The sequence below is a fragment of the Aptenodytes patagonicus genome, chromosome 18, assembly GCF_965638725.1.
Source record: "Aptenodytes patagonicus chromosome 18, bAptPat1.pri.cur, whole genome shotgun sequence".
Taxonomy (NCBI): Eukaryota; Metazoa; Chordata; class Aves; order Sphenisciformes; family Spheniscidae; genus Aptenodytes; species Aptenodytes patagonicus.
In genome coordinates, this window is record NC_134966.1 from 1,906,969 (window position 1) to 1,929,434 (window position 22,466).

At 56.4% G+C, this 22,466-nt stretch overlaps 3 protein-coding genes across 5 annotated transcripts; 2 read left to right on the forward strand and 1 right to left on the reverse strand.

Moving 5' to 3' along the window:
* The first annotated feature begins 269 nt into the window (after positions 1–269).
* On the forward strand, positions 270–1,474 carry HDHD3 (haloacid dehalogenase like hydrolase domain containing 3). Its single transcript, XM_076355435.1, has one exon. It carries the CDS (start codon positions 587–589, stop codon positions 1,301–1,303), a length of 717 nt encoding a protein of 238 aa, XP_076211550.1. The 5' UTR covers positions 270–586; the 3' UTR covers positions 1,304–1,474.
* A 1,063-nt stretch (positions 1,475–2,537) lies between these two features.
* On the reverse strand, positions 2,538–12,844 carry BSPRY (B-box and SPRY domain containing). Its single transcript, XM_076355434.1, has 6 exons — positions 12,788–12,844; positions 11,720–11,818; positions 10,889–11,119; positions 9,045–9,070; positions 7,650–7,774; positions 2,538–3,220 (listed from the first exon to the last, which is right to left on the reverse strand). Exons 1-6 carry the CDS (start codon positions 12,842–12,844, stop codon positions 2,694–2,696), a joined length of 1,065 nt encoding a protein of 354 aa, XP_076211549.1. The 3' UTR covers positions 2,538–2,693.
* Positions 12,845–12,958: 114 nt separating this feature from the next.
* Positions 12,959–22,452, forward strand: WDR31 (WD repeat domain 31). Of its 3 annotated transcripts, XM_076355262.1 has the most exons (11): positions 12,984–13,006; positions 13,889–14,007; positions 15,422–15,555; positions 16,342–16,471; positions 16,934–17,008; positions 18,087–18,231; positions 18,315–18,415; positions 19,031–19,098; positions 19,595–19,736; positions 20,428–20,590; positions 22,074–22,452. In XM_076355262.1, exons 3-11 carry the CDS (start codon positions 15,509–15,511, stop codon positions 22,232–22,234), a joined length of 1,032 nt encoding a protein of 343 aa, XP_076211377.1. In that variant the 5' UTR covers positions 12,984–13,006; positions 13,889–14,007; positions 15,422–15,508; the 3' UTR covers positions 22,235–22,452. The 3 variants fall into 3 exon arrangements, with proteins under 3 accessions (XP_076211378.1, XP_076211377.1, XP_076211379.1); XM_076355263.1 differs by lacking the exon at positions 13,889–14,007 and having other exon boundaries at positions 12,959–13,006; XM_076355264.1 differs by lacking the exons at positions 12,984–13,006; positions 13,889–14,007 and adding an exon at positions 14,017–14,083.
* Positions 22,453–22,466: the final 14 nt, after the last annotated feature.

The window sequence follows — 22,466 nt, forward strand, 5'->3', positions numbered from 1 at the left end:
GGCGGGGCTTCGGGGGGGCGGGGCTTCCGGGGCGGCGGGGTTGCGGCGCAGGTGGGTGCGGGACGGGCCGCGGCGGGGGTCGCCCGCGGGCCCCGGGACCGAGCGTACCCCCCACACACACACCTCCACCCCCCGCCTGCCGCCCCGCCCCCGGGCACCCGGCCCGGTGAGCCCCGGGTCCCCCCCCCGCACCCCCAGCCCCCTACAGCCGGCCCCCGTACACTGTAGGTACGGCCCCAGGTGCACCCGCCCCCCCCCCCGGTCGTCCAGCAGCCCCACGCAGGGCCCCGCTGCAGCACCCACGGAGGGGTGCAGCTGCCCCGGCCCGGGAGACTTTGCACCCTGGGACTCGGAGCGGGGCCTTCCCTCCCCCGCCGTATCGCGATGCAGACCCCAGAAGGGGCCTGAGCCCCCCACGGGGGCTGCTGACACCAGTGGGTGCGACATGGACAAAGGGCCGGTGCCCACACCCCTCTGATAGACTGGCGTGAGCCACGCTCCGTACCGACTCGCTTTCGGCAGAGCATCTGGCTCTCGCCTCCCTGTTTGTTCTAGGTTTCCCCTAGTCCTGAGCTTTACTGAAGCCATGCTTAGGCTCCGCTTACTAACGTGGGACGTGAAGGACACGCTGCTGCGGCTGCGGCAGCCGGTGGGGGAGAGTTACGCGGCCGAGGCCCGGGCTCACGGGGTCCGGGTGCAGCCGGAGGCACTCGGTCAGTCTTTCCGGGAGGCGTACGGAGCCCAGAGCCGGCGCTTCCCCAACTACGGCCGGGGCCGGGGGCTGAGCTCCCAGCAGTGGTGGGTCGACGTTGTGAAGCAGACCTTCAGGCTCTCGGGCGTGCACGAAGACGGAGTCCTGACGCTGATGGCGGAAAACCTCTACCGCGACTTCTGCAGTGCCCGCAACTGGGAGGTGCTGCCGGGAGCTGGCGAGACCCTGAGCCGGTGCCGCCAGCGCGGCTTCTGCATGGGGGTGGTCTCCAACTTTGATAACCGGCTGGAAAACGTCCTCTCCCAGTGCAACCTGCGGCACCACTTTGAATTCGTCCTCACCTCTGAGGACGTGGGCTTCGCCAAGCCGGACAGGAGGATCTTCGAGGAAGCCCTGCGCCTCGGCGGGGTCCCCCCAGAGCAGGCGGCTCACGTGGGGGATGACTATGCCCGGGATTACAGGGCAGCCCGAGCCGTGGGCATGCACGGCTTTCTGCTCCGGGCTGCCGGGCAGGGCAAGGAGCCGGGGGTGCCCCCCGAGCACATCCTGCCCACGCTCAGCCACCTCCTGGCTCTTATTGAGAAGGGGTAGCTGCGTTTCAGAGGAGGACCAGCGCTGCTGCTGAGCAGTGAACCGGTCCTGGCGTGGGATTTCTTGCTGCTGGTTGCGCAGGGAAAAGAAGCGAGTGCTTCTGAGCGCAGGGAGCAGCGCTACTTGCGGAGCAGGAGGGGTTTTAATGCAATAAAATGTATCCGACGCTCAGCATTGCTGCCGATTTCTTTCATAGCTTTAAAAACACGATGGAAGAGGGTTGGCGGTGGTGTCTTCTCCTAATGGAGCTGGGGACTGGGTCAAGCTGTGCTCCAAGAAGGCTCGTTCTGGCAGGAGGGATGGAGGCGGACATTGAGGTTTGTCCCTTCTCGGTCACCCCGGGGAGAGGCTCGAGCATCCCCCTGTGCAAGCGCATCAGCAGAGCTGGGGTTGGTCCCGTCCCAGGGAAGGTCTGCCCGCACAGAGCACTCAGGAGACCCGCGCACAGGCCCCGCATGCCTCGGTGTACCCCAGGTTTGCCACCTCACCAGCATCCCCCTCTTCCTGGCAGCGGTGGCCAGAGGCAGTTGCAGGCCTCCTGCTGTGGGCAAAACAGTCTGGAGCTGGGCAGTTTCACTTAATATAGTGCCAGTTAGCAAGCTTTACCGATTTGGGTATTGAGAAATAAAGATGACAAATTCTAAACAGTTAGGGAAACACCTTTCCTGCCTTTCTCCCTGGCTCAACTTCAGTCCAACACCTCTCCTTCCTCCCTGCCTAACATCAGCTCCCCGTGTTTTCACCACGTTACACTCCACCTCCCGCTCCCTTTGGCAAGGCAAGGAGCAGCTCAGGTTAGGTTTCTTTCTGCTGCTTCTTGCTCCTCTGCTCTGACATGGGCTCCTCCGTGGGCCACAGCCCCTCAGGGTTGCCCCTGCCCTGGCGTGGGTCCCCCACAGGGTCACAGGTGACAGCCCCTCGCACTGTCCCTGCTCTGGCATAGGGTGGTTCCTCCCAAAAGTGTGCCTCCAGCTGTGTCCCAGTGATGTCCCTTCCCATGTGCCTCCTCCCTGCCGTTTCTCCAAACACATCTCTTAATATTTCTCCTGTTTTCTAAAGCCCACCGTCAGGCTGGAAAGCTGCCCTTGGTAGGAGAGGAATTAAATGATTCACCTAAAAGCAGCTGGCAGAGCCAGGTGTTACCCTGGCCCCTGGCCCCGGCTCGGCAGACGCAGGGTGGGTGTAGCCTCCAGGAGGAGAGGAAAGCTGCCGTAAAACACGTGAAGAACAGGTGTAGTCTGAAGGCAGGTCTTGTCTGAACACCACCGTACACAAGCCAGTAGCCCTGTCTGGGCTCCTTCCCCCCCCCATAAAGGTACTGTATAGTGTATATACAGTCACTGTATATACAATTGTATATTCACCCCCCGCAGCGAGCGCAACGCTTCGCTCACTGGACAAGCGAGATGCTCTGGTGCGCCACAGCAAAGACGGGATAGAGGGGCTCCGCGAAGGTCTCCCTGTGGGAGAAGAGGATGGTGCAGGAATCGGGGTCGTAAAAGAGCACCTCCCCTCCCGCAAAGTCAACCAGCACCCCGATCTCGGCCGGAGACTTGATCAGCTCCACCGCCTGCGGGTGACCGGCGTGCAGGAACCTGAACTCCTTGTCGTAGCGCGAGAAGACCCAGGAAGCGGTGTTGAAGCCCAGGCGGGCTTCGTTGCCAGACCCCTTCCGCGGCAGGGAGCTGTAGCAAACCCCCAGCTTGTAGGCGCAGCTCTTCTCCACGCTGATCTTCCACGCGCAGACTCCTGAGCGGAAAGCCGCAGTGGCCAAAGCATTGGGCCAGTGGTCAAATCGCTCAAGGCAGTCCAAGTCCACCTTTGCTTTCTTGGGGCTGAAGGTCAGGGTTTTCCTGTCTTCTGACAGGCTGAGGTTGGGGCTGACAGTTTTCTCATCGATGTGAATCTCCTGTGAGCCTGCAAGAGAAGCCACACGGTGAGCGCCGGCTCAGTGGCCCCTGCCTGAACTGCCTGAAGAAGTCACAGCCATCAGAGACACAGTCTGCTCCCCCGGGGTGACAGGGTGCTGGGGGCTCGGGCTAGGTGCCAGCACAGCAGCTCCCCGCAGCCTCCTCTCTCAAGCCAGGGCCAGAACAATGCAGAGACTCATCAAAGCCCAGATTTCCCCAGACGCCTCTCCACCCTTGCGCTGGAAGTCCTGCAGAGTCAGAGAAGGCGCTGCTCATCTTACTCTGACCCTGGCCCAAATCCCCACGAAACAGAACTCGGCAGGTTCGGTTCATCCCGCTTTTGGGAGAGACCCAAATCTGAGCCCCGTCCCTTCCCACTCCCACTGCGGGTGAGGAGGACCCGACTTCTCCCCCCAGCCAGGGCGAGTCAAGAGCCTGCGCAAGGACGGCAGGGCTGTTTGCAGAAAACCTGCAAAGCCGGTAATACGGGAACGAGGAGGAACGGGGAGGGCTGGGCAGGGGAAATCCCTTTCCTCCTATACAGCCCAAGTCATTAATCAACCCACCCCGAGCCCTTTTGGAGCAGCCGCGGGAGGTGGCACCAGGCATTAGAGGTGAGCACGGCCATGCCCCGATTTGGTTTTGCTGTGAATTAAGGGGCTGCCCAGCTGCCCTCGTGCCACAGCACGAACCCAGCGAGCTGCAGCCCGGGGTGAGAGCCAGGCTGGCCCGGAGGACGCCTGCACCCGCCGGGGGTCTGCTCCACTGCAGACCCGCGGGCTGACAGCACCCAGCACCACTCGCCCTGCCCTGGCTGCACGCTCCCCCCGCGAGACCCCTCAGCGGGTCTGCAGACCCGGTGCGAGTGCTGAGTAACTGCACAAGTGTTTCCCTCTCTCTGTAAGTCCGCTGGGCAAAGAGACGAGGCTGATGCCCAGCTGACTCACCCGCTCCCGGGGAGACCGAGTTTCTACCTGCGGGTGCCCCTCCTCGCCCTGCCTTCCCCCACCTTCACTTCATTCATTTCAGGTCTTAAACCGCCATGGGAACAAGGCTGGAGCAGGTGAGTCATTTGCTCTCCCAGCCCTGCCGCCAGCAAGAGATCTACCATATCACGCCTGCTCCGGCCATTTCCCAACCACCCTCTGCTCAGCATCCAGCATGTGGCAGGATGAGGCCCTTAAAGAATCAAACCATTACGCTGCACCCTGAACGGGGTCATCCCAGAACCCGACCTGCTCCACAGCACCTACGCGGACGCAGGTCAGCATCCCTCCGACCAGCACCGACCAGCAGCAGCAGCGCTGGTCGAGGGGTTTCCTAGGGCTGCACCTGCCCTGGTGCTCCCTGGGAGGAGACGAACCGAGGCCGAATTATCAGTTTGCACAACGTGGAAGTGCCACGCACGCTTGCACATTAGGTGGAAGCTATCGTGGGCAACAGCGAGCAGAAAGAGGAGCTGAAGACAGCATCCCCTTCCAGCTGAAGCAGACAACCTCATTCGTTTGATGATTTATTTCACTGAGCAGCAGCCAAATGCTTTGCAGCGAGCCTGCCCGCCACGCTGTGCCCTCCGTAGGTCTCCACAGCTGTATTTGCCCATGCTGCCTATTTGTAGGTTGACTTTCCAGGAAGCCAAACACTGCTATGAATTCATAGAAAATGGAGCAGTACGAGACTTTATCTTCCTCTGACAGAAGGAGGGCACTAAACCTCATATGGTGCAACACATATCTAACCTAGGTACAGGGTTGCATTCTGGTGTTCATGTACAGGGATCATCTGCACGAGGAAATACCGCCCCGATGACACCCACGTAGCTTCGTTCTGGAATTATGATTCCAGGGGAGCACCTGAGAGAGGGGAAGCGCTGGCAGAGTAACAGCAGAGTAATTCAGATCAGCAAATTTTCCCACACAGACAAGTGTTTTGTCACGATTAAATCTGCCCTCCGGATATTCCCATACATTCTGATGAACAATTCCACCGGGAATTCATCTCACCCCAAAATCTATTTTCTCTGGGTACAGAACCCATCAGAGTGGCCTTGCCACTTTAGAGAGACGAGGGATGCTGAGCAGGTAAGTAAGTGAAGATGGTTGACATCTCTGTCAAGTAGGTATGTGCTAGCTGCAGCACATTTACTACTTTTAAAAATCCAAGTTCATAGAATCATAGAATCATGAAGGTTGGAAAAGACCTCTAAGATCATCGAGTCCAACCGTCAACCCAACACCACCATGCCCCCTAAACCATGTCCCTAAGCGCCTCATCTACTCGTCTTTTAAATACCTCCAGGGATGGTGACTCAACCACTTCCCTGGGCAGCCTGGTCCAATGTTTAACCACTCTTTCAGTAAAGAATTTTTTCCATTTCCCATTTCCAAACTCACACACCTGAAATTAAAATCCTCGGACCTAGACTTAGGCACCAAGGTGGAATCCAGACCCAGCCTGGTCCCTGGGGCAGAAGGTCACCATGTGGCAGCCCAACGTCTCAGCCAGCTGGGATGGCTTCAGTCTGTGTCACCTCTGCAGAGGGTCCTCCGTCAGGTCTCCAGCCAGCCTCACCGCTTACCTGCCCCCCAGCAGGACTGATGCGGGTGGCCATGAACCAAGATCCCTCCCAGAATGGTGCCAGGAGATTTACATCATCTCTTGGTTTAAGGAAGAAGCTGCCAACCCCAAACGTAAGCGAAACAGAAGCCTGGATGCCAAGTAAAGACATCAAAGGAATCACGTTTATTTTTGAGAGCGAAATGGAGGTTCTTTCGCCTTCTGGTTTCCAAGTTTTTGAGAGGCAACAGGGGCAAACCGGCAAGGCTAGGAATTTACTTTTTTCAAGCAAATAAACAAGACTGCTATCTGTTCAACTGCCTTTGGGAGGAGGGACCACCAAGTGAAACATAACATTACTGTGTCTTAACGAAAGCTAGGACCACTGCAGTTAATATTAAATCTCTAAGGCTAGGTCCTGGGTGGACTATGGACTAGTGAGATAAGCAAGGTTATGGTGGGCATCCTCAGCATGCAATAACGACACGTTAAATGTAACCACAAAAAAAAACCCCCAAAACCCAAACCAGAGTGTAATAATAGCCCCAACACACCCATTACTAGGATCGAATGCCTTAGAGTCATTACATTTGACAAGGATGCTATTGGGAAAGGAATTCATTAAAAAAACCATGTCACAACGAAGAGAATTAGGGAAAGGTGTCCTACATGGCTCGACAGCTCTGAACATCTGCTGAGAACCTGCTCGACTTTGCCAGTGTTCAACTGCAAGAGTTTGCATGACTGCCAGCACTCAAAGACTCAAAACAGAGGGAAATTAATCACAAAGGGAGAGCAACACCAGAGTTTGCAGTAGAAGAAACAAATGATGGTGTTGTCCGGTACGCACAGATTCTCAAGCTAATACTGGAAAACACAAGGGCAATAAAAGCCAGAAGCACACACCTTGGAGAGGGACCTGGAAACAGGGAAAAAATGTGAACCGCTCATCAGCATCAAGAGCGAGATGAGCAAAAATCAAAGGTTAATGCAAAAGCTTTGGGGAGATGACCCCAGGGATTGTTCACGAGGTGGCACACGGGACAAACGTTTTCAAATTGTGAAGGATATTGCCACCTTTGAGGAACAAAAAAATACACTTGAAACACTCTAACAATGGCCCGGAAGCAAGAGTAAAAGCAAACATTTCACAATCAGCAATTCAAGCAGATCACAGCCGGAAGAATGTCTCTCCCCCGCTCAACAGAGCTGACACCAACCTGGTAAAACTGTACCCAGAGCACGTCAGTGGCCTGACAAACGCCTCCGATGCAACCTCAGCTGTACAGCAAGAGCTGAACCAGATCACAAACGTCTCTAACAAACCACCAGCTCGTGCACAGCCACAATCTCAGCTTATGATCAGAAAGCTACTGCATTTACTCACTTCTCATTCCAGCATGTCAGAGCGTCTCACAGACGCCACGCGGGTGAGTTCACCCTCTTTTAAAATCACCAGCAGGCCAATGCCAAAGGCGGTAAAGAGGAATTTCTGTGACAGAGATTCCTACGGCAGCATCAGCTTCACTGCTGTCACCAAGTGACCCAGGAAACAGCAAAAGAAACCAAGTGAGGTTAATCGACAGAGCTGATAAAAGACACGGTCTTTTCAAACCCCTGTTCTCCTCTTAGCCACAGCCAGCTGCTTCGAGCCGCTGTCCCCCCTCCCAAACCTCCTACAGCTGCTGCTGCCCCCCTGGCTGGGGGGCTCCAAGCAACTAGCAGGGGCTGGGACAGCAGAGGAGGGCAGGATGTCCCATGTCCTGGGCAGGACACAGCATCAGGATGTTTCGACACAGCATCAGGATGTTTCTTTGGGCACAACATGAACGAGCATGCAGGAGTCCCCAGAGAGCGTGAGACCCGAGCGAGACACTGACCTGCGATGCAGCAGAGAACAGCTGAGGCCCACAGTCGATGCAGCAGCGGACTCTGAACACAGGCCTGATTAAAGTTTAACTTCAGGGACTCCTGTGGCTCTAAGATTCCCTCCGCCACCTCTGTCCTAGCAAAGGAACACAAGCGTTATTTCGAAATACAATGATTTATTGACCAGTGCTGGGTGGTGTTTAAGATCACTAGGAAGTATGACAGAAATATGAGCTGGAGCAGTTGCAAGAGGAGCACTTGCTGCAGAGAAACTGCACGGGGGGGTTCTGGACAAACTTTCCTCCCAAGTGATACTTTCGGTTGGCTTTGATTACAGTCCCTTCTGAAAGGACCTCAGTGTTTCAAAATACAATCCCAGCAGCCTGAGTCAACAGCCTCCTCACTCAGCAGGCACAGATTAAACGTGTCTGAGCGTGGCCATCAAGGTACAAGAGGAGCACAATGAACAGCCTGCAGTGAGGGAATCAGATTTCCCTCGTTATCGACAAAGCCTCGCTGTCAGAGCGAAGGGGGATACAGCAGGAGAGCAAGCCGGGACTCCAGGTTTCATACAGCACAGCAAGGAGACTGAGGATTTGCTGGGTTCCTGTGGCCTGCAATACACACACGAACTCACGGCTGTAAGTACAGGCTCTGGCACTGGCTGCTGGTGATGTGCTGTGGCCAATTTCTTACTCTCTACAGGCAGGCTCCAGGCAAAAATACTCCTGAAAGTGCTCTGGGTAGCAGAGTCCAACCCGTGCTAGCTAGCACCCTTGCAGCAGCCACGGAAATAAATGCCTGTAAAAATGCAGCCACCAAGCTGCCTTCTCAAGGAAGGGCAGCCCAACGTTACTGATGATGACTGCCAGAAATGCCGACACCTGCACTTGGTTCTCCCCTCCGTGCAATCTCTCTGTTGGGGAAGGAGGCAGCGCCGAGTGCGGAGCTCGGGCGCGCTGCCCCCCTGGGCAATGCTGTGCCAGCAGCCCCCCAGGCACGGAGCACGCCAGCTTTCCAGGCGGACAATCCTACCTCCTGCCAACAGGCCAGGGACAGGCTTGCTCCATCTCCCAGGGAGCCCTGTGGAGCTGGAGAAGGTCTCCCGTAAGCAAGGGCCAGCGCATCTGGCAATGCCTCCGGCGAGACATTGCACATGGAGCATTTCTAGGTGCCAAGACTTCCCCGTCTTGAGCTGCAGCGCAGCACGTGAAGCAGAGACAAGAGGCCACACTGGCATCTCTGTGCTCTGCCCTTGTCCTCAACGAAAGCAGCGTGAGGGAGGAAAGGGGGGGTGTCACCTGCTGCCTGAGCAATGGCATGCTGCTCGCAGCGGGAGCCACGGAGGGTGCAGGCAAGCTTGGAGCAGGGGTCAGGGAAAGGACCAGGAGCAGCCAGGTACTGACCTCTCGAAGATCTCTTGTTCTGCACGCTGGGGACAAGGAGAGAAAGAGTCATCACAGCTGAAATCCCCACAGATAAAATCCCAAACGCAGGCTGGGGCACAGCAAACCTGGGACCCAGGGAGCACCGTTCTCCTTCCTGACCCAGAGAAACCACTCCGCACCCCAGTGCTGGCCCTGGGGAGCAGGGGGAGCATCCAACATCCATTTTCTTCAGCTGCAGCACTTCGCACTCCCTGGCTCAGAAAATGAGTGGGAACGGCTGAGGGCGATACATCATCTACATCTAGCTAGGGGTAATGTCTGCTGCACCAGTGGGACTGGGTGGCTGGGTGACAAATAGCTCGAGAAGGGCATGGGAGCATCCAGACAGCGCCTGCCACCGCTCTGCTGCGCGTGCAAGCGGTGTGAGAGCAGAAGGCCACAAGTACGGCTGGATCGTCTGGCGCAAGGGAAACACGTGGGAGAGCTGAGACAGATGGAAAGTTTTGGACCCACAAGGAACCAGCTCTGACTCCATACCCTGTGGTGGACACCAGCCTGTCTGCATCTGGGAGCTCTTACCGCTGCACCCTGCCTTGCCCAGGGTGTGAAAACCCCAGCCCTGAGGTCCCCCCTCCTCCCCCACCCCGTTAGGGCACGCTGCAAGAACATCCTGTGCTTGCAGCAACCAACCCCCAAAGCTTTCAATAAGGGGTGAAGCTGCCGAGGACCTACGCCAAGAGCCAGATAACCTCGTGATCAGTCCCCTTGTTTCTGCACCCGCTGGCAATGGTGTGTTCTCAAGGTACAGCCCAATTAGCAAAGTGGTAGGAAAATATTTGGTCCCTGCTCAAATATGAGCTGCAGGGTGCTCTACGAGCCTTTCACTTGCCTGTGACATGACACGTATCGACTCCTGATAGACACAAGCACCAACTCCAACGATCCAAGGTGGAGAATGTGTCATCCCTATTTCCCCTCCACTACGTGGCAAAAGGAGAAATTGAGGGTCTCGCTGTTTTCTGCCACAGGCACCTGATGGATCTTGCTTTCCAACCTCTACTCTCTACAGTGAGGCCACGGCCCAGCCAGCTAAGATGCCGGAGCAGGACAGAAGCTGCATTTCCCACTAAAGGAACAGCCATCTACCTTCTGTCCGTGGGATCGGTTCTGTTTTCCAAGCAGAGCTGCTGCCTCCCTCTTCACAAAGCTGCATGTGGCAAGCAGAGGCTAAGAGCAAGGAAGAGGAGGTGCAATGCCTACCCGCTCGCGTCTACAAGGAGAGGAATCGCTTGGGTAAACCGAGACAATTTAATAGCCAGAAAAGGAACGGAGCGAAGGGAAGCATGGGCTGCTTTGCACAGTAAATACCCCAATCAGAGGTATGCCAGACAACAGGGCAGACCTTCAAGAAGAGCTGCAGGTGCTCCCAAGGGTCACGTTTTGATTAAAACTAGACAAAACACTAGAAAACTGGTGGCCCAACCGACTGCTGTAAGAGCAGCTCTCAAGCCATAGCCGTCCTGGCTGTCGAGCCTAAGGGCATCTGAGAGCCGGCAGCTTCAAGCCAAGAGCTTGGAGACCTGAGCCTGGGTGGTTCTGAACCTCACCGCAAGCAAAAGCAGAATTGGGCAGAGCAGATGCTCTAGGAACCACCGAGAAACCACAGGGGCTTGTCAGGACCAGGTGAAGGAGGTTCCTTGAGCTAGGCCTGCAAACATAGGTCCTGTTCCAACTCTGCCTCCTTGCTGTCAGTGCAGCAAGCTGCTGAACACTGTATTTAAGTCCCATAATATCCACGATAAAAAGTCTAGGTCACTTCTGGGCTGACTGACCTGTCCCTCGGTACAAGGAGCAGTACTCACCACCAGGCCCTGGTCATCCAGGTTGGTGATCACGTCCACCAGGTAGGTTCGGAGGGCAGCCAGCTTCTGCAAAGCCTCAGTCCAGTGCACCCGCTGGGTCAGGATGCTCTGGTGCACCCGCTCCTCCTCCACGTGCACCTTCTCCAGCAACCGCTGTTCTTCATTTTCACACGCGTTCCCCACGAAGATCAGCCTCTGGATTACCAGCTCCCGCGCTGCGTTGGCTGCGTTCTGCCAGAGCAAGGAGAGAGGAGAAACATCAGCCTTGCTTCAACCCCAACAAGAGCACCAACCGCTTCTGCTGGCTTTCTGTGGGCTCAGCTGTTAAGATTACTCTGTTAATTGAGCCCAAGCCACAGTAATCATCACGATGCAAGGAGAGGTAAAGTGGACAACCAGTCCCAAACCTGCCCACTGCCTCCTGGCCTAACCCTGGTACCTAAGTGACAACCCGCGAGGGACCAGAGTCCCATCCCTCAGCAGACCATTCTGGATTCGCTGTTAGCGAGAAACAGAGCCACCACGAGAACTGTCTTTTGTCCTCAGTGACAGTGAGGCACAAATAAAATCAGGAATCGCTAAGACACTGGTCCTAGTGGGATGTTTGATGGCTAACACCAAGAAATTCACTGTTTGTGTGCATTTTTTAGGCAGATGAAGCAGGAATCGCAGGCGCACCCTGGCACTCCACTTGCACAAGCTGTGGGGTAGGAGAGGGACAACCCCTGCACACCAACAAGCCCCGCAAGAGCTCAGCATCTCCACCAGGAACGGGGGGCACGCGGGGCCAGCATGCTCCATGCTGCGCTGGGAGAAGGGGCAGGGACTCACCAGGACGCCCTGGTCCTTGGCAGGCAGCACCTCGTCCACGTGCCGGGCGATGGCAGCGCTCTGCAGCTGGAGCCGCTCGCACCGGTCCACGATCTTGTTCTGGAACACAGAGCGGCGGGCGGCGGGCAGCGGGCAGGCCTCGACGGGGCGATGGCGGCCCCGAGCCCCCCACTCAGCCTGCCCAGCCAGGGCCGTCCCCCAGCCCCATGCCTCCTGGGGTCCTCGTGCACCACCCCATAGAGAGCCCCCTTCCCCATAGGGGACACCTCACATGGCCCCACACCCCAACAGGGCCCCCACACAGCCCCACACCCTGCCAGGAGCCCCACAAGCAGTCCCCATTCCCATGGGGGACCCCTCACACAGCCCCACACCCCACCAGAGCCCCCACACCCCACTAGGCACCCCACAGAGAGCCTCCTTCCCCACAAGGGACCCCTCACACGGTCCCACACCCCACCAGGGACCCCACTCGGCCCCACACCCTGCCAGGAACCCCACAGACAGTCCCCATTCCCATGGGGGACCCCTCACACGGCCCCACACCCCACTAGGCACCCCATAGAGAGCCTCCTTCCCCACAAGGGACCCCTCACACGGTCCCACACCCCACCAGGGACCCCACACGGCCCCACACTCTGCCAGGAACCCCACAGACAGTCCCCATTTGGGACCCCTCACATGGCCCCACACCCCACCAGGGACCCCACACGGCCCCACACCCTGCCAGGAGCCCCACAGAGAGCCGCCATCCCCACGGGGGACCCCTTGCGTGGCTCCACGCCCCACCAGCGGCCCCACAGAGCGCCCACCTCCCCACGGGGACCACTCACGCGGCCCCACAGCCCGCCAGGGACCCCCACGCCCCACCGGAACCCCCCAGACGACCCCAGACCCACGCGCGGCCCCTCTCCCCCCCCCCAGATCTCCCCCCCGCGGCGGGCAGCCCCACACGCCCCGGGCTCCCCTCGGCCCCCGGGCGCGCACCGGGGAAGGGCCCCGGCCCGAGGCTGAGGCGCCCCCGGGGAAGGGGCAGGGTCCCGGTCCCCGCTGGCCGCCGTCGCTCACCCGCAGGTCCGCCGCCCGCTCCGCCAGCGCCGGCGGCCCCCCGCCCCGCTGGGCCATGCTGCGCCCCGGCACCTGCCGCGGGGGCGGCGGCGGCCCCGCCCGGGCCGCGCACACCGCTCCGCCCCGGCCGCCGCCGAGGAGCCGGGCGGCGCGGACGGGACGGGACGGGACGGGACGGGACGGGACGGGACGGCGGGGCCCGGCCCGGCCCGGCCCCCGGTGAGTGCGCGGCGGGGGCGGACTCGCAAGGCCCGGCCCGGCCCGGCCCGGCGGGTTCCCGGGGCTGGGGCTGGGCTGGCTGCCCCGTATCCTTCCCTAACCCAGCCCCACGGGACCCATGCTGTCCCCGTCTCCTTCCCAGGGGCTGCCCCATAGCCTTCCTAGGGGGTTGCCCCAGCTATAGGGACCTGTCTTGTCCCCATACGCCTCCCAGGGGCTGCCCCGGCTATAGCGGCCTGGACTGCACCCGTATTGCACCCACCCGGCTGCCCCACATCCTACCTGTGGGGCTGCCCCCCTCTACAGGGACCCGGGATGCACCCATTTACCACCCACGGGGCCGCCCCCGGCTATAGGGACCTGCATCATTGCCGTGGGCTCGCCCCCGGCTATAGGGACTCGGGGCTGCCCCTGTGTCCTCCCCAAAGATGGTTAAACACCCCTCTTCCAAGGGATGTCTAACACCCCGTGAAAACGGGGAGAAAGCTCTGCTGTGATTTCTGTGCCCGCCGCTGTGGATATTGTCGTTTCCCTGTTCCGTGGTACGGATTTCACTGCAATGCCCCAACAGGCTTAGGCAGCAGCACGGGTTATTTTTAAAAAAACAATTTAGTAAAAAAATGTTTTTGATTTCTGTTAAGCAATGCATTTGGGGGGAAGGGAGGATAGGAGATCCTTCAGCGTGAAATCCAGTCTTCTGGCGGCGTAGCTTTGTATGGATCAGTTGCTGCAGGATCCCCGTTATTAGAGAGCTTTGTGATGGACCAGGTTCATGATAAACGTGTCAGGAAGCCTGCCAGATAGTAAAACCTCAGATGGACATCCTGCCCGAGCAACTGCTGTTCTCGTTCAGGATTCAGAAAAATCTACTCTTTTTTGCAGCGGGCAAGAGGCGGGAGAATGCAGTTGGACACAAGACAGACCTCCCGCTTTCCTTGCAGCCTCCCGCGGCTGCCGGCAGCTCTCTGCCTTGATCCAGCTCGGTTTGAGCTGATGTGCGGGTAGGGACGATCGCACGTGTACATTAACCACATGAGTGGGGAAACTAACCGCTGGCTGGGAAACATAGTAATCATTGTAATTAAAAAATCAGAATTTACGTCTTAGCTTTTCCCTAGAATCTTGTTTTGCAGGAGAAACAACTTGCAGAGTTCTCCCATTGTCAAAGAAAAATTGTATTTGTTCCTAATGTACTGAAACGATTTGGACACTCGGTCTGATTGAAAGAAGTAAATTGCCGAATTATCACTGCCCCTCAACTGTGGGACTTGTCATTCTTCACATCTTTTGAACATGCAAACTCATGGATAGAGCAGGCGGAGATTAACTGGATATTACTAATTGCTAATCACAAAGGCTGTCAGGGTAAAATTAGAAAAGGAGTGTTTCGTAGAAACCCACCCCCTCTTGCTTAGTGCTTCCAGTATTTGGTTTTCAAGTTTTTGTGGGCAGAGCCTTGAAGCAGGTTTTTTCTTTGCTAGAACAAGCAGGTGGGGGTTTTTTTCTGATTTTTATTAGCAAAATACTACTGACCCAGAAGACAGGAACGCTAATGAACACCTAGTACAGACTAAATCCAATTAGTGTGTCCTGAGCTAAGAAGAAGTCATTCACTGCCATTGAAACTGGTTTCTGCTCGGTCTGTGACCCGCGAGGGTAAGAGGGAGAGATGCTGCCTCGGCCCGAGCGCGGCTCCGCCAAAGGCTCCTCACCCGGAGGGATGCTCGTGCAGGGACTGGCTGTCGTGATGCCGCTTGTGGGGGATGCCCTGGGACGGGGCAGGCTGGTCTCAGCCTGGACAGCAAGTATTTTTTTGCTGAATGCATCTGGGTTATCAAGATAGTTTTGTCTAGCCTGGACCTGGGGATGGAGTTTGGACATAGAAGCTGCTGGTCCCAAAGTGTTCCTCAGCCTATGGAAAGACCACTTCAAGCTTTACATTAAGTCAGGCTGGTCCAGTTAAGTTCCAGCTGCCCGTGACTGCAGTTATCTTGGTCTAAAGATACAGTCCCACCAGCCGGCTGTACAAACTTCAGCCTGAAGGTGTTTGCATTCACCAGTCTCGAGATTGGGATCTCCGGGAAATATGGAAGTCAAGAGCAGGTACTGGAGTAAGAGGAGGTGTAAGGCGCTAGAAGAATTATAGGCAGCAGCGCCATCTCTATTGTGGCCTCACCAAGCTTGGATATTTTAAAGCGCAGCTGTAAGGTCCCAGTAACCTCACCTCTGAAGCTGGCTCTGCTCTAAGCAAAAGGTTTGACCAGGGACCTCCAGATGTCCCCTCCGCCGAGGTTTTTCCTCTTACTCTAAATGAAGTTAAGATGTAGATAACGTGTTTTCAGCACCTTATCCCATGTATGGAACAAGCAGAAACCTCTCTGGATTCCCAGTAATGCTGTGTCTCCTCACCCACAGGTCGTGTCCCAGCAGCAGGTGCCCGAGATGCTGATGTGATGCTCACCGCTGCTGGCCGTAGCGGGAGCCGTGCTCGTCGGCAGGGCTATGGGGAAACTGCAGAGTAAAATCAGCTTCCACACCACCAAATACAGGTAAAACAACCCCAGGTGATCCTGTCTTAAGTTAATAAACCAGTTATGAGAGTCAATACAGAACAGCAAATGAACAGAAAATATAGCAAGCACATGGTTTTAGTTTCATTATTGAATGTATGAATCAGATTTTCATTTTTGACCCTCGCTTCTAAAGTCTGCTCAGCTTCTTTGGGGGACTGAAATCCAAAATGTAGCATGTAAACGTGGCCGGTGGTCGTGCTCTGTGATGGCTAAGGCAGAGCTCTGAAGGCTAACAGCTTCAGGGGTGGCTGTTTGGCCCAAATATCCAAACTGCTTCATTGTCTCTTCAGAGACTGTCATCAGCTTTCATCGGCAAGGTGCAATAATTCGGTGCCTGGCAGCAAGGTGGGCGATCTCTGCCTGGAGATCAGCCGAGAGCACAGGGTGGCAGCGGGGGGGACTCGACGTGCTTGGCAAGGCTGGTGTCAGAGCAAAGGAGAGCAGCAGAGCCTGAAAGGTGTTAGTGGAAGCGGAGGCTGGCAAGATCAAAATTTCTTTTCTTCTTTGCACCAGCATGGAGTGAGTAAACATCTAAATATTTAGCAGCTCTAGAGGTGGAATAGGCCTGCTCCGTCTCACCTAGTCCAGGAGATGCATTTGTCCAGTCACAGCTTCTCTTCAGCTTTCTAGAGGCAGATGTTGTCACTCTCCAGCCCAGGCAGTGGTGCCACCTCCCAGACCTCGGTCTCGTCGGGGAACGGCACCCTGACTTTGCCTTAAAGCGCCCTGCAGCTCCCGCCGCTGTCTCTGTGCCTGCTGCAGGGCCGATGGCTCCGTGGAAGAGACAGGACCTGTTCGAGCCGTTCAGCAGCACGGCCCCACGCACACCGATGCCGTCACTTCTGTGGCTGCTCTCAATCCAGACCTGTGCGTGTCAGGAGGAAGGGATAAGGTGAGGTACCCCGCGCCACGGGGCACAAAGCACAGTCACAGGCAGGAAAATGTATTGACAGGTTAGGAAAATAAAGTTTAAATGTGAGCTTTAAACATTTCCGTGAACGGTAACAACTTTGTCAGCTGCTGAATTTAGAAAGAAAAGATGAGCTTAGGGTGAGGGCATACACTGGAGCTCATTGAATCAAATTCTGTAACCTCTCCAGAGCTCAGATCACATCAAATGCTCTCACCCAGGCTTGGAATCATGGGACTGGTCCTTCTCTTACGTTACCTGGCAATGGACGGGCTCTAAAGACAGTTGTATATGCTGTAGGAGCTCAAAACCAGAAGAACCCGTTCCCTCTCCAAGCTTGGACTGTGCGCGGGTCTCGGTGTAACGTAACCAAGAACGTGCATAATCCCCCTTCACCCGCCCTCCTGCTGCCGCTGCTGATTGCCTCTCCCTGCTCCTCCGCAGAGCGTGGCTGTTTGCAGCTGGAGATCCGGGGCTGCGCTGCGGCGGTTCATCGGGCACGAGCGGGAGGTCACCAAGGTGAGCGACAACCGATCGAGTGCGGTGGGGTCTCCCGTACTGTTACCTGTCAGAAACGGGGGAACCAGGCATGATGGAGCGATGGTTTGTCATCCACAGGGGGCTCGCTTTGCTCCGTCAGAAAGAGGGACCGGGGTATCGGAATGCGTTAGGTTTTTCCCAAGGTCCCAACCGATACTTCGCTGTCCAGGGAAGCAGCAGGGAGTGGTTGCATCCAGACTAAACAGGGCTCCAGGAGCCTTGGACATGGGCTTATCTTCCTCTCCAAGAGACTGGGTAGCAAAAACTCAGGATGAATTACTAGGTCAAGTTTTTGATTCAGAGATGCCGTTCACTTTTCTTCAGGTCTCATTCCGCTGGACTCATCGTTATTCTACAAATCAGCCATGCCTGGGAACAGCAGGGCTTTAATTTTCCTTCTGGCATCCTGATTACAAAGCCAAACACGCTACTCGGAGAGCAAACGTGCAGGGCTGTATACCTGTGTGCATGGCGTGGCCGATGCACCTCGGCTGGGGACAGCCCCGTGGGTCCCCTGTGCTGTGGGCATTGGAGGGATGAAGGGGGCTTCGTTCATCCCAGTGCTCAAAGCAACCGTGCACTGGGCTCATTTGGGTTTTTAAGGATTTTTTTCCCACAAAATTAATGGTTTCTGAGAACGAGATCCGAGAACCCCCATCCACCATCCAGCTCCCTAGTTCTGAGAGGACATGGGTCCCGCTAGTGGGTCGCACACCCCAGCTGCCCGACATTCCCCGCCACAACACACACGGCCACAGTACGGGCTGCAGCAATCGCACTCAGGCTGAGCGGTTTCCCCCAGCCCCGCTGCGTCGGGGTTTGCCTGTGGCCGGGATCTGGCAGAGCAGAAGCAAGCAGGAGTCTCGGTGTGAGCGTCGGGCAATCCGGCACGTGCACATCCAGCATGGACAAAACAGAGTTTGAAGGCCAGGCTCTCCCCAGTCACGTTTCTGCATGTCTTCGGCTTTGACACGACAGCAGGAGTGTTGTGTTCTCCCCGCGCACGGCTGGGCTGGGTGGGGAGGCTAACAGGCTTCTCTCATCTTGTCCTTGGCAGGTCACCTCTGCCCCTGACTCAAACAGAGTCTTCAGTGCATCCCGGGACAAGACGGTGATGATGTGGGAGCTTCATGGGACTTCGGGGCCAAGCCAGCACTTCCCAGGACATGACCTGGTTGTTACTGGACTGGCTGTGAGCCCGGGTGAGGGACAACACGCTCCCATTCCCCAGGGATTTCTTGACAACTTTTCTTGACCTTTTTTTTGCATTAACTTGTGGTTGCAGATGCCTCCCAGCTGTGCACGGGTTCACGAGACAACACCATGTGCAAGTGGGACACAGAGACCGGAGAGTGTCTGGGCAGAGCCGCTATCTCCAGGAATCTGGTAGGAGCCGCTGGTTCCTTGCAGTCTATCACGGCACCTCGCTGCCTACTTGGTTATTTCACACATGAAGCCGTGTAGAGTGAATTTGCTCTGAGCTCGGTGCTACAAGAAGCCCTTGAGGCACTGCACGGGTTGCCTGAGCACCTGGGGAGACCAAAGCTTGAGGCCGGTTACTTCATTCTCCAGGTAACAACAAATCCAGGAGCACAAAGGTACCAAGAGACATACGGCAATTTATTAATGCTCTACCTCAGAGCTGTTAGGAAGCACATCATGCAGTGGGGGCTGCATTCCCTTCTGTACCAGCCCAGCAGCGGAGCTGGTATGGGTACTGTCTTCTAGTGCGTGCGGTACCCCTATTCCCTTGGCTCTGTGTCCTGTTGAGCTGTCGGCACCTCCCTGCCTGCAGATAACCCCCAGTAACCACGCTGGGATTGAATCTGGTGGGGGAGCAGCGTTGGTGCGAAGCCGAAAAAAACTTCATCCAACGTTTGCTGCTCACAACCCAGCACGAGGAGGGAGAGGATGGGAGCTCGGCGGCTGTGTATCTACAGGCAGACACCAGCCTGGGCTGCACGCAGAGGTGGGCTTCTGCTCATCCTTTCTTCTCCGCAGGTCACACATCTGTGCTGGGTTCCTGGGGAGCCTTACGTCATCCAGACCTCAGAGGATAAAACGATCAGGTAAATTCTACGTGTGGCCACAGAGAAGGGAGTTGGGGCACACGGGGATTATGGAAGATGCCGGTGCACAAGGGGCTGTTTCTTTGGTTGTTTGTCATGACCACCTGGTCTCCTGTACCCTGCTGGGGTGGCTAGAAGCCCCCTTCCAGCTCACCTGGGTCTTGGAGCATGGTCCCTTGCCAGGGGAGGACAGTATGGGGACACCCCTGGCTGTAAGCAGCACTGGGTGGCAACTGCGGGTGAAAAAGAGAATTTATAAAAAAGCTCGGCACAGCTGCTCTGGCTAAAGATTGATCCAGGACAGATAAATGCAAGGGTGCAGTGAGAGCTTTGGGAGCTCGGCTTGCTGGGAGGAAGGAGGGGGACTGCCCCACGAGGGACGGCAGCAAGGGCAAAGCGTGAGGGCGCAGCAAGGGTGTGCAGGAGGGCATGGAGGGAAGCCCATCGTGGCACTGATGCGTCAGAGTCCCCCCTTCCCCACTCCTATTCCTTCCAGGATCTGGGACAGCCGGGAGCTGCAGGTGGCACACACGTTTCCAGCCAAGCAGCACATTCAGATGTGCTGCGATGTGAGCCAGGACGGGCGGTACTGCCTCAGCAGCAGCAGCGGCTCCGCTGGCGAGGGCGGCGAGGCGACCGTGAGTTTGCTGGGCAGCAAGTCCTGCTTTTTCTGGTTTTTCTCCAATGTCGACAGCATACAGCGGAGGGCAGCAGATCAGTGCTCCAAGGATCTGCTTGCTCCCGTTGCGTTGGCCTTATGTTGGTGTCACCAGCCAGGGCCAGGGCTTAGTGTCTTCCTGCCTGTCCCTTTGGTAAGTCTTCTGCTCAGAGAATATCCGAGCAGATATTCTTCCTGATTAAAGCACTGGGGTTTTGTTTCGGTAATGGCATCGAGGAGCATGAGGTTCTTGCAGAAAGCCTGTAAGGGACCCCTTGCTCGAGGTGTTTCCAAACCAGGGATTCAATCCTGCAGGTTCTGAGCCCTGTGTGTGAGCATCAAGAGGATGAGACCATCCCATCCCAGGGAGAGCAGGGCTGAGGACGGGAGCAGGCTGGAGACGTGGTTTTCTGCCTGCACAGTCTTAGCCCATCAGCTCTAATGGGCGTGGGCACATGCCCACAGAGTCACCGGTGGTGAAAATCCTTTGGGGTTTGAAGTTCTCCAGGACTGTGAGCATGAGCAGGGGACAAAGGCGGTAGACATTGTACTCTGAGCATTGGCAAGGAGCTCTTAATCCAAAACCATCTTCCTTTCGTTGTAAAACAGCTCCCTGTTGGCAAGTGACAGTAAGAGAGCCTGAGCTCTAAACGCTGCCTGTTGCCTTGCAGCTGTGGGACCTACGGCAGACGAGGAACCGAGTGCGTGAGTACAAAGGGCATTTCCAGACCACGACCTCATGCGTTTTCCTTCCACGGGGCCCAGCTCTCGCCCCCAGCATTGCCACGTCCTCGTACGACAGCACAGTGAAGGTCTGGAACCAACACACTGGAGGTAGGGGAGGGTCCTGCCCACTCAGTGTGCCTCACCCTGGGATAACAAAACTGCTTCCTTCGTTTCTGTCTACCGGTGGTAATGGGGACAATGAAGCCTGAAATCTCTGGGTGTTACTCTAATCCGGCTGCAGGGCAGGGTGGAGATATGCCCCAGAGCAAACCCTCCAGCGAAGGAGGGTGTTTGGGTGCGTAACGTTGGAGGTGACGGGTGTCCTTCCTAAACTAAAAGGAAGTAATGACAAGATGGCTTTTAAAGATATGTCCAAGTTCAGCAATGAAAGAACAAATGATAAAAAAATCAAAAAGAACAGAGGAACTCTGGGGCTTTCCGCAGATACCAGTGGAAAGTTGTAAAGAATAGAAGTTGTGCTGGAGGATAGAGGGCTGGCCAGCAGCTGCCCTCAATTTGTTCATCCTCTTGAAGGGGAACCGCGGGCATTTCGGGGTTAACCCTGCCTGCTGGAGTACTTGGTGAGGGCCGAGTCCTCACCTGAGCTGGACACGAAGGCTGTTTACCTGCCAAGCCCTGCCATAGCAGCAGCTTGTTAGTAACCGAACGCCTTGGGCAGAAGGCAGAGACCTCTTGGGAAACGGTTCAGGTTCACAGATGGGCACTGAATGCGGCAGAAGTCATCAGCATTAGACACTCCCCGTGGCTAAGCACCTCTCCAAATGCACTTATTTAACACAGGATGAAAATAGAAACCTGATGATCTCCCACAGAAAACTCTCACCTTCTGTTTCACTTACCTCTTCTTTCACCCTGGTGCTTGTGCACGCCGAGACAGCCGCGGGGTTGGCAGCAGCTTTATTTTGATCCTATTGCCTTCACAACTGGGTGACCTTCACAGCCGTCAGCCTTAATTCAGGTGCTCTTGGAAGGGTGTAAGTCACCACGAGTTGCCTGTACGTCTGTGTCAAATGCGGCTCTGTTAGCAGCTCAGCGTGGGGTTAGTGTCTGCACAAATGCTGCCTCAGGATATTTTTTAATACTAGACACAACCAGAAGGGCTGGTGTGGTGCTGGATATTGTAAATCTTATTTCTGTTTCTCTTTTGGTGATTTATCAAAACTGCATGTTGAGTGTAGCACAGTCCTTACGAAGAATTTTTCTGGACTGTAAGCAATTTGGGAGAAAAAGGCATGTTGGGAATGCCTCCACGCGAGCCCTGCAGCTCTGCCCAGTGGGGTCTGTCTGTCCATCCATCCCTGCTTCCTCTCCAGGGAAGGGGCAGAGCCCGACCTCAGCCTGGATCCACATTAGCTGGGCAATGCACAGATCCCCTGTGGGGCTTACGGGGGTGGAGGTGTCTCTTCCAGAGGTCACGTCCCGTTGCCCTTGGACATGGGACAGCAAGGGGTGCAGCTCACCCTCGGAGCAGATGGACGCACACGGGCAAAGCCAGGAGGTGGGATGTTGGTGTGGTCATGTCTCAGCTCGTCAAACTGTGTCCCGAGTGACTTCTCTCTTCCCTCCCCAGCCTGCCTGGCCACCTTGTGCCTCGAGGGATCGGGACCGCTGGCCTCGCTGGCCGTCTGCGACAGCTCCACGCTGCTCTGTGCCAGTTTTAACTCGGGAATTCACGTACTCCAGATGAGTGACCACGCGGACCTGCTGCTGGAGGAGGTGGCAGTGTTTTGACTGTAGTAACCTTTCCGACAGAGACTGCCCTGCAAGGGGATGCGATTCCCCGAGTTTCCCCCCGACTGCAAGCACCGGGAGACCTTGCACCTGTAGAGCAGCGATGTGCGATCAGTGGGGCAGGGGGATTTACTGGTTTCAGTTTGTGGGTGGCGGGAAGGCACTGGAGTTGTCTAGAAGAAAAGCCGAAGCATGGATGCATTCAGGCCAAGTTCTCACTCCTGAGCGAGCC

What these genes read in the sequence shown, in the direction of transcription:
- HDHD3 (XM_076355435.1), top strand. Translation starts at nt 587, where the DNA reads ATGCTTAGGCTCCGCTTACTAACGTGGGACGTGAAGGACACGCTGCTG.
- BSPRY (XM_076355434.1), bottom strand. Translation starts at nt 12,844, where the DNA reads ATGGCCCAGCGGGGCGGGGGGCCGCCGGCGCTGGCGGAGCGGGCGGCG. An exon ending in CCAAGGACCAGGGCGTCCTG is followed by an intron (nt 11,120 to 11,719) that starts GTGAGTCCCTGC and finishes TTGCTCTGGCAG; the next exon opens with AACGCAGCCAACGCAGCGCG. An exon ending in TGTTCTCTGCTGCATCGCAG is followed by an intron (nt 3,221 to 7,649) that starts GTCAGTGTCTCG and finishes CTTCTCTTGCAG; the next exon opens with GCTCACAGGAGATTCACATC.
- WDR31 (XM_076355263.1), top strand. Translation starts at nt 15,509, where the DNA reads ATGGGGAAACTGCAGAGTAAAATCAGCTTCCACACCACCAAATACAG. An exon ending in CCGCTATCTCCAGGAATCTG is followed by an intron (nt 18,416 to 19,030) that starts GTAGGAGCCGCT and finishes TCTTCTCCGCAG; the next exon opens with GTCACACATCTGTGCTGGGT. An exon ending in CTGGAACCAACACACTGGAG is followed by an intron (nt 20,591 to 22,073) that starts GTAGGGGAGGGT and finishes TTCCCTCCCCAG; the next exon opens with CCTGCCTGGCCACCTTGTGC.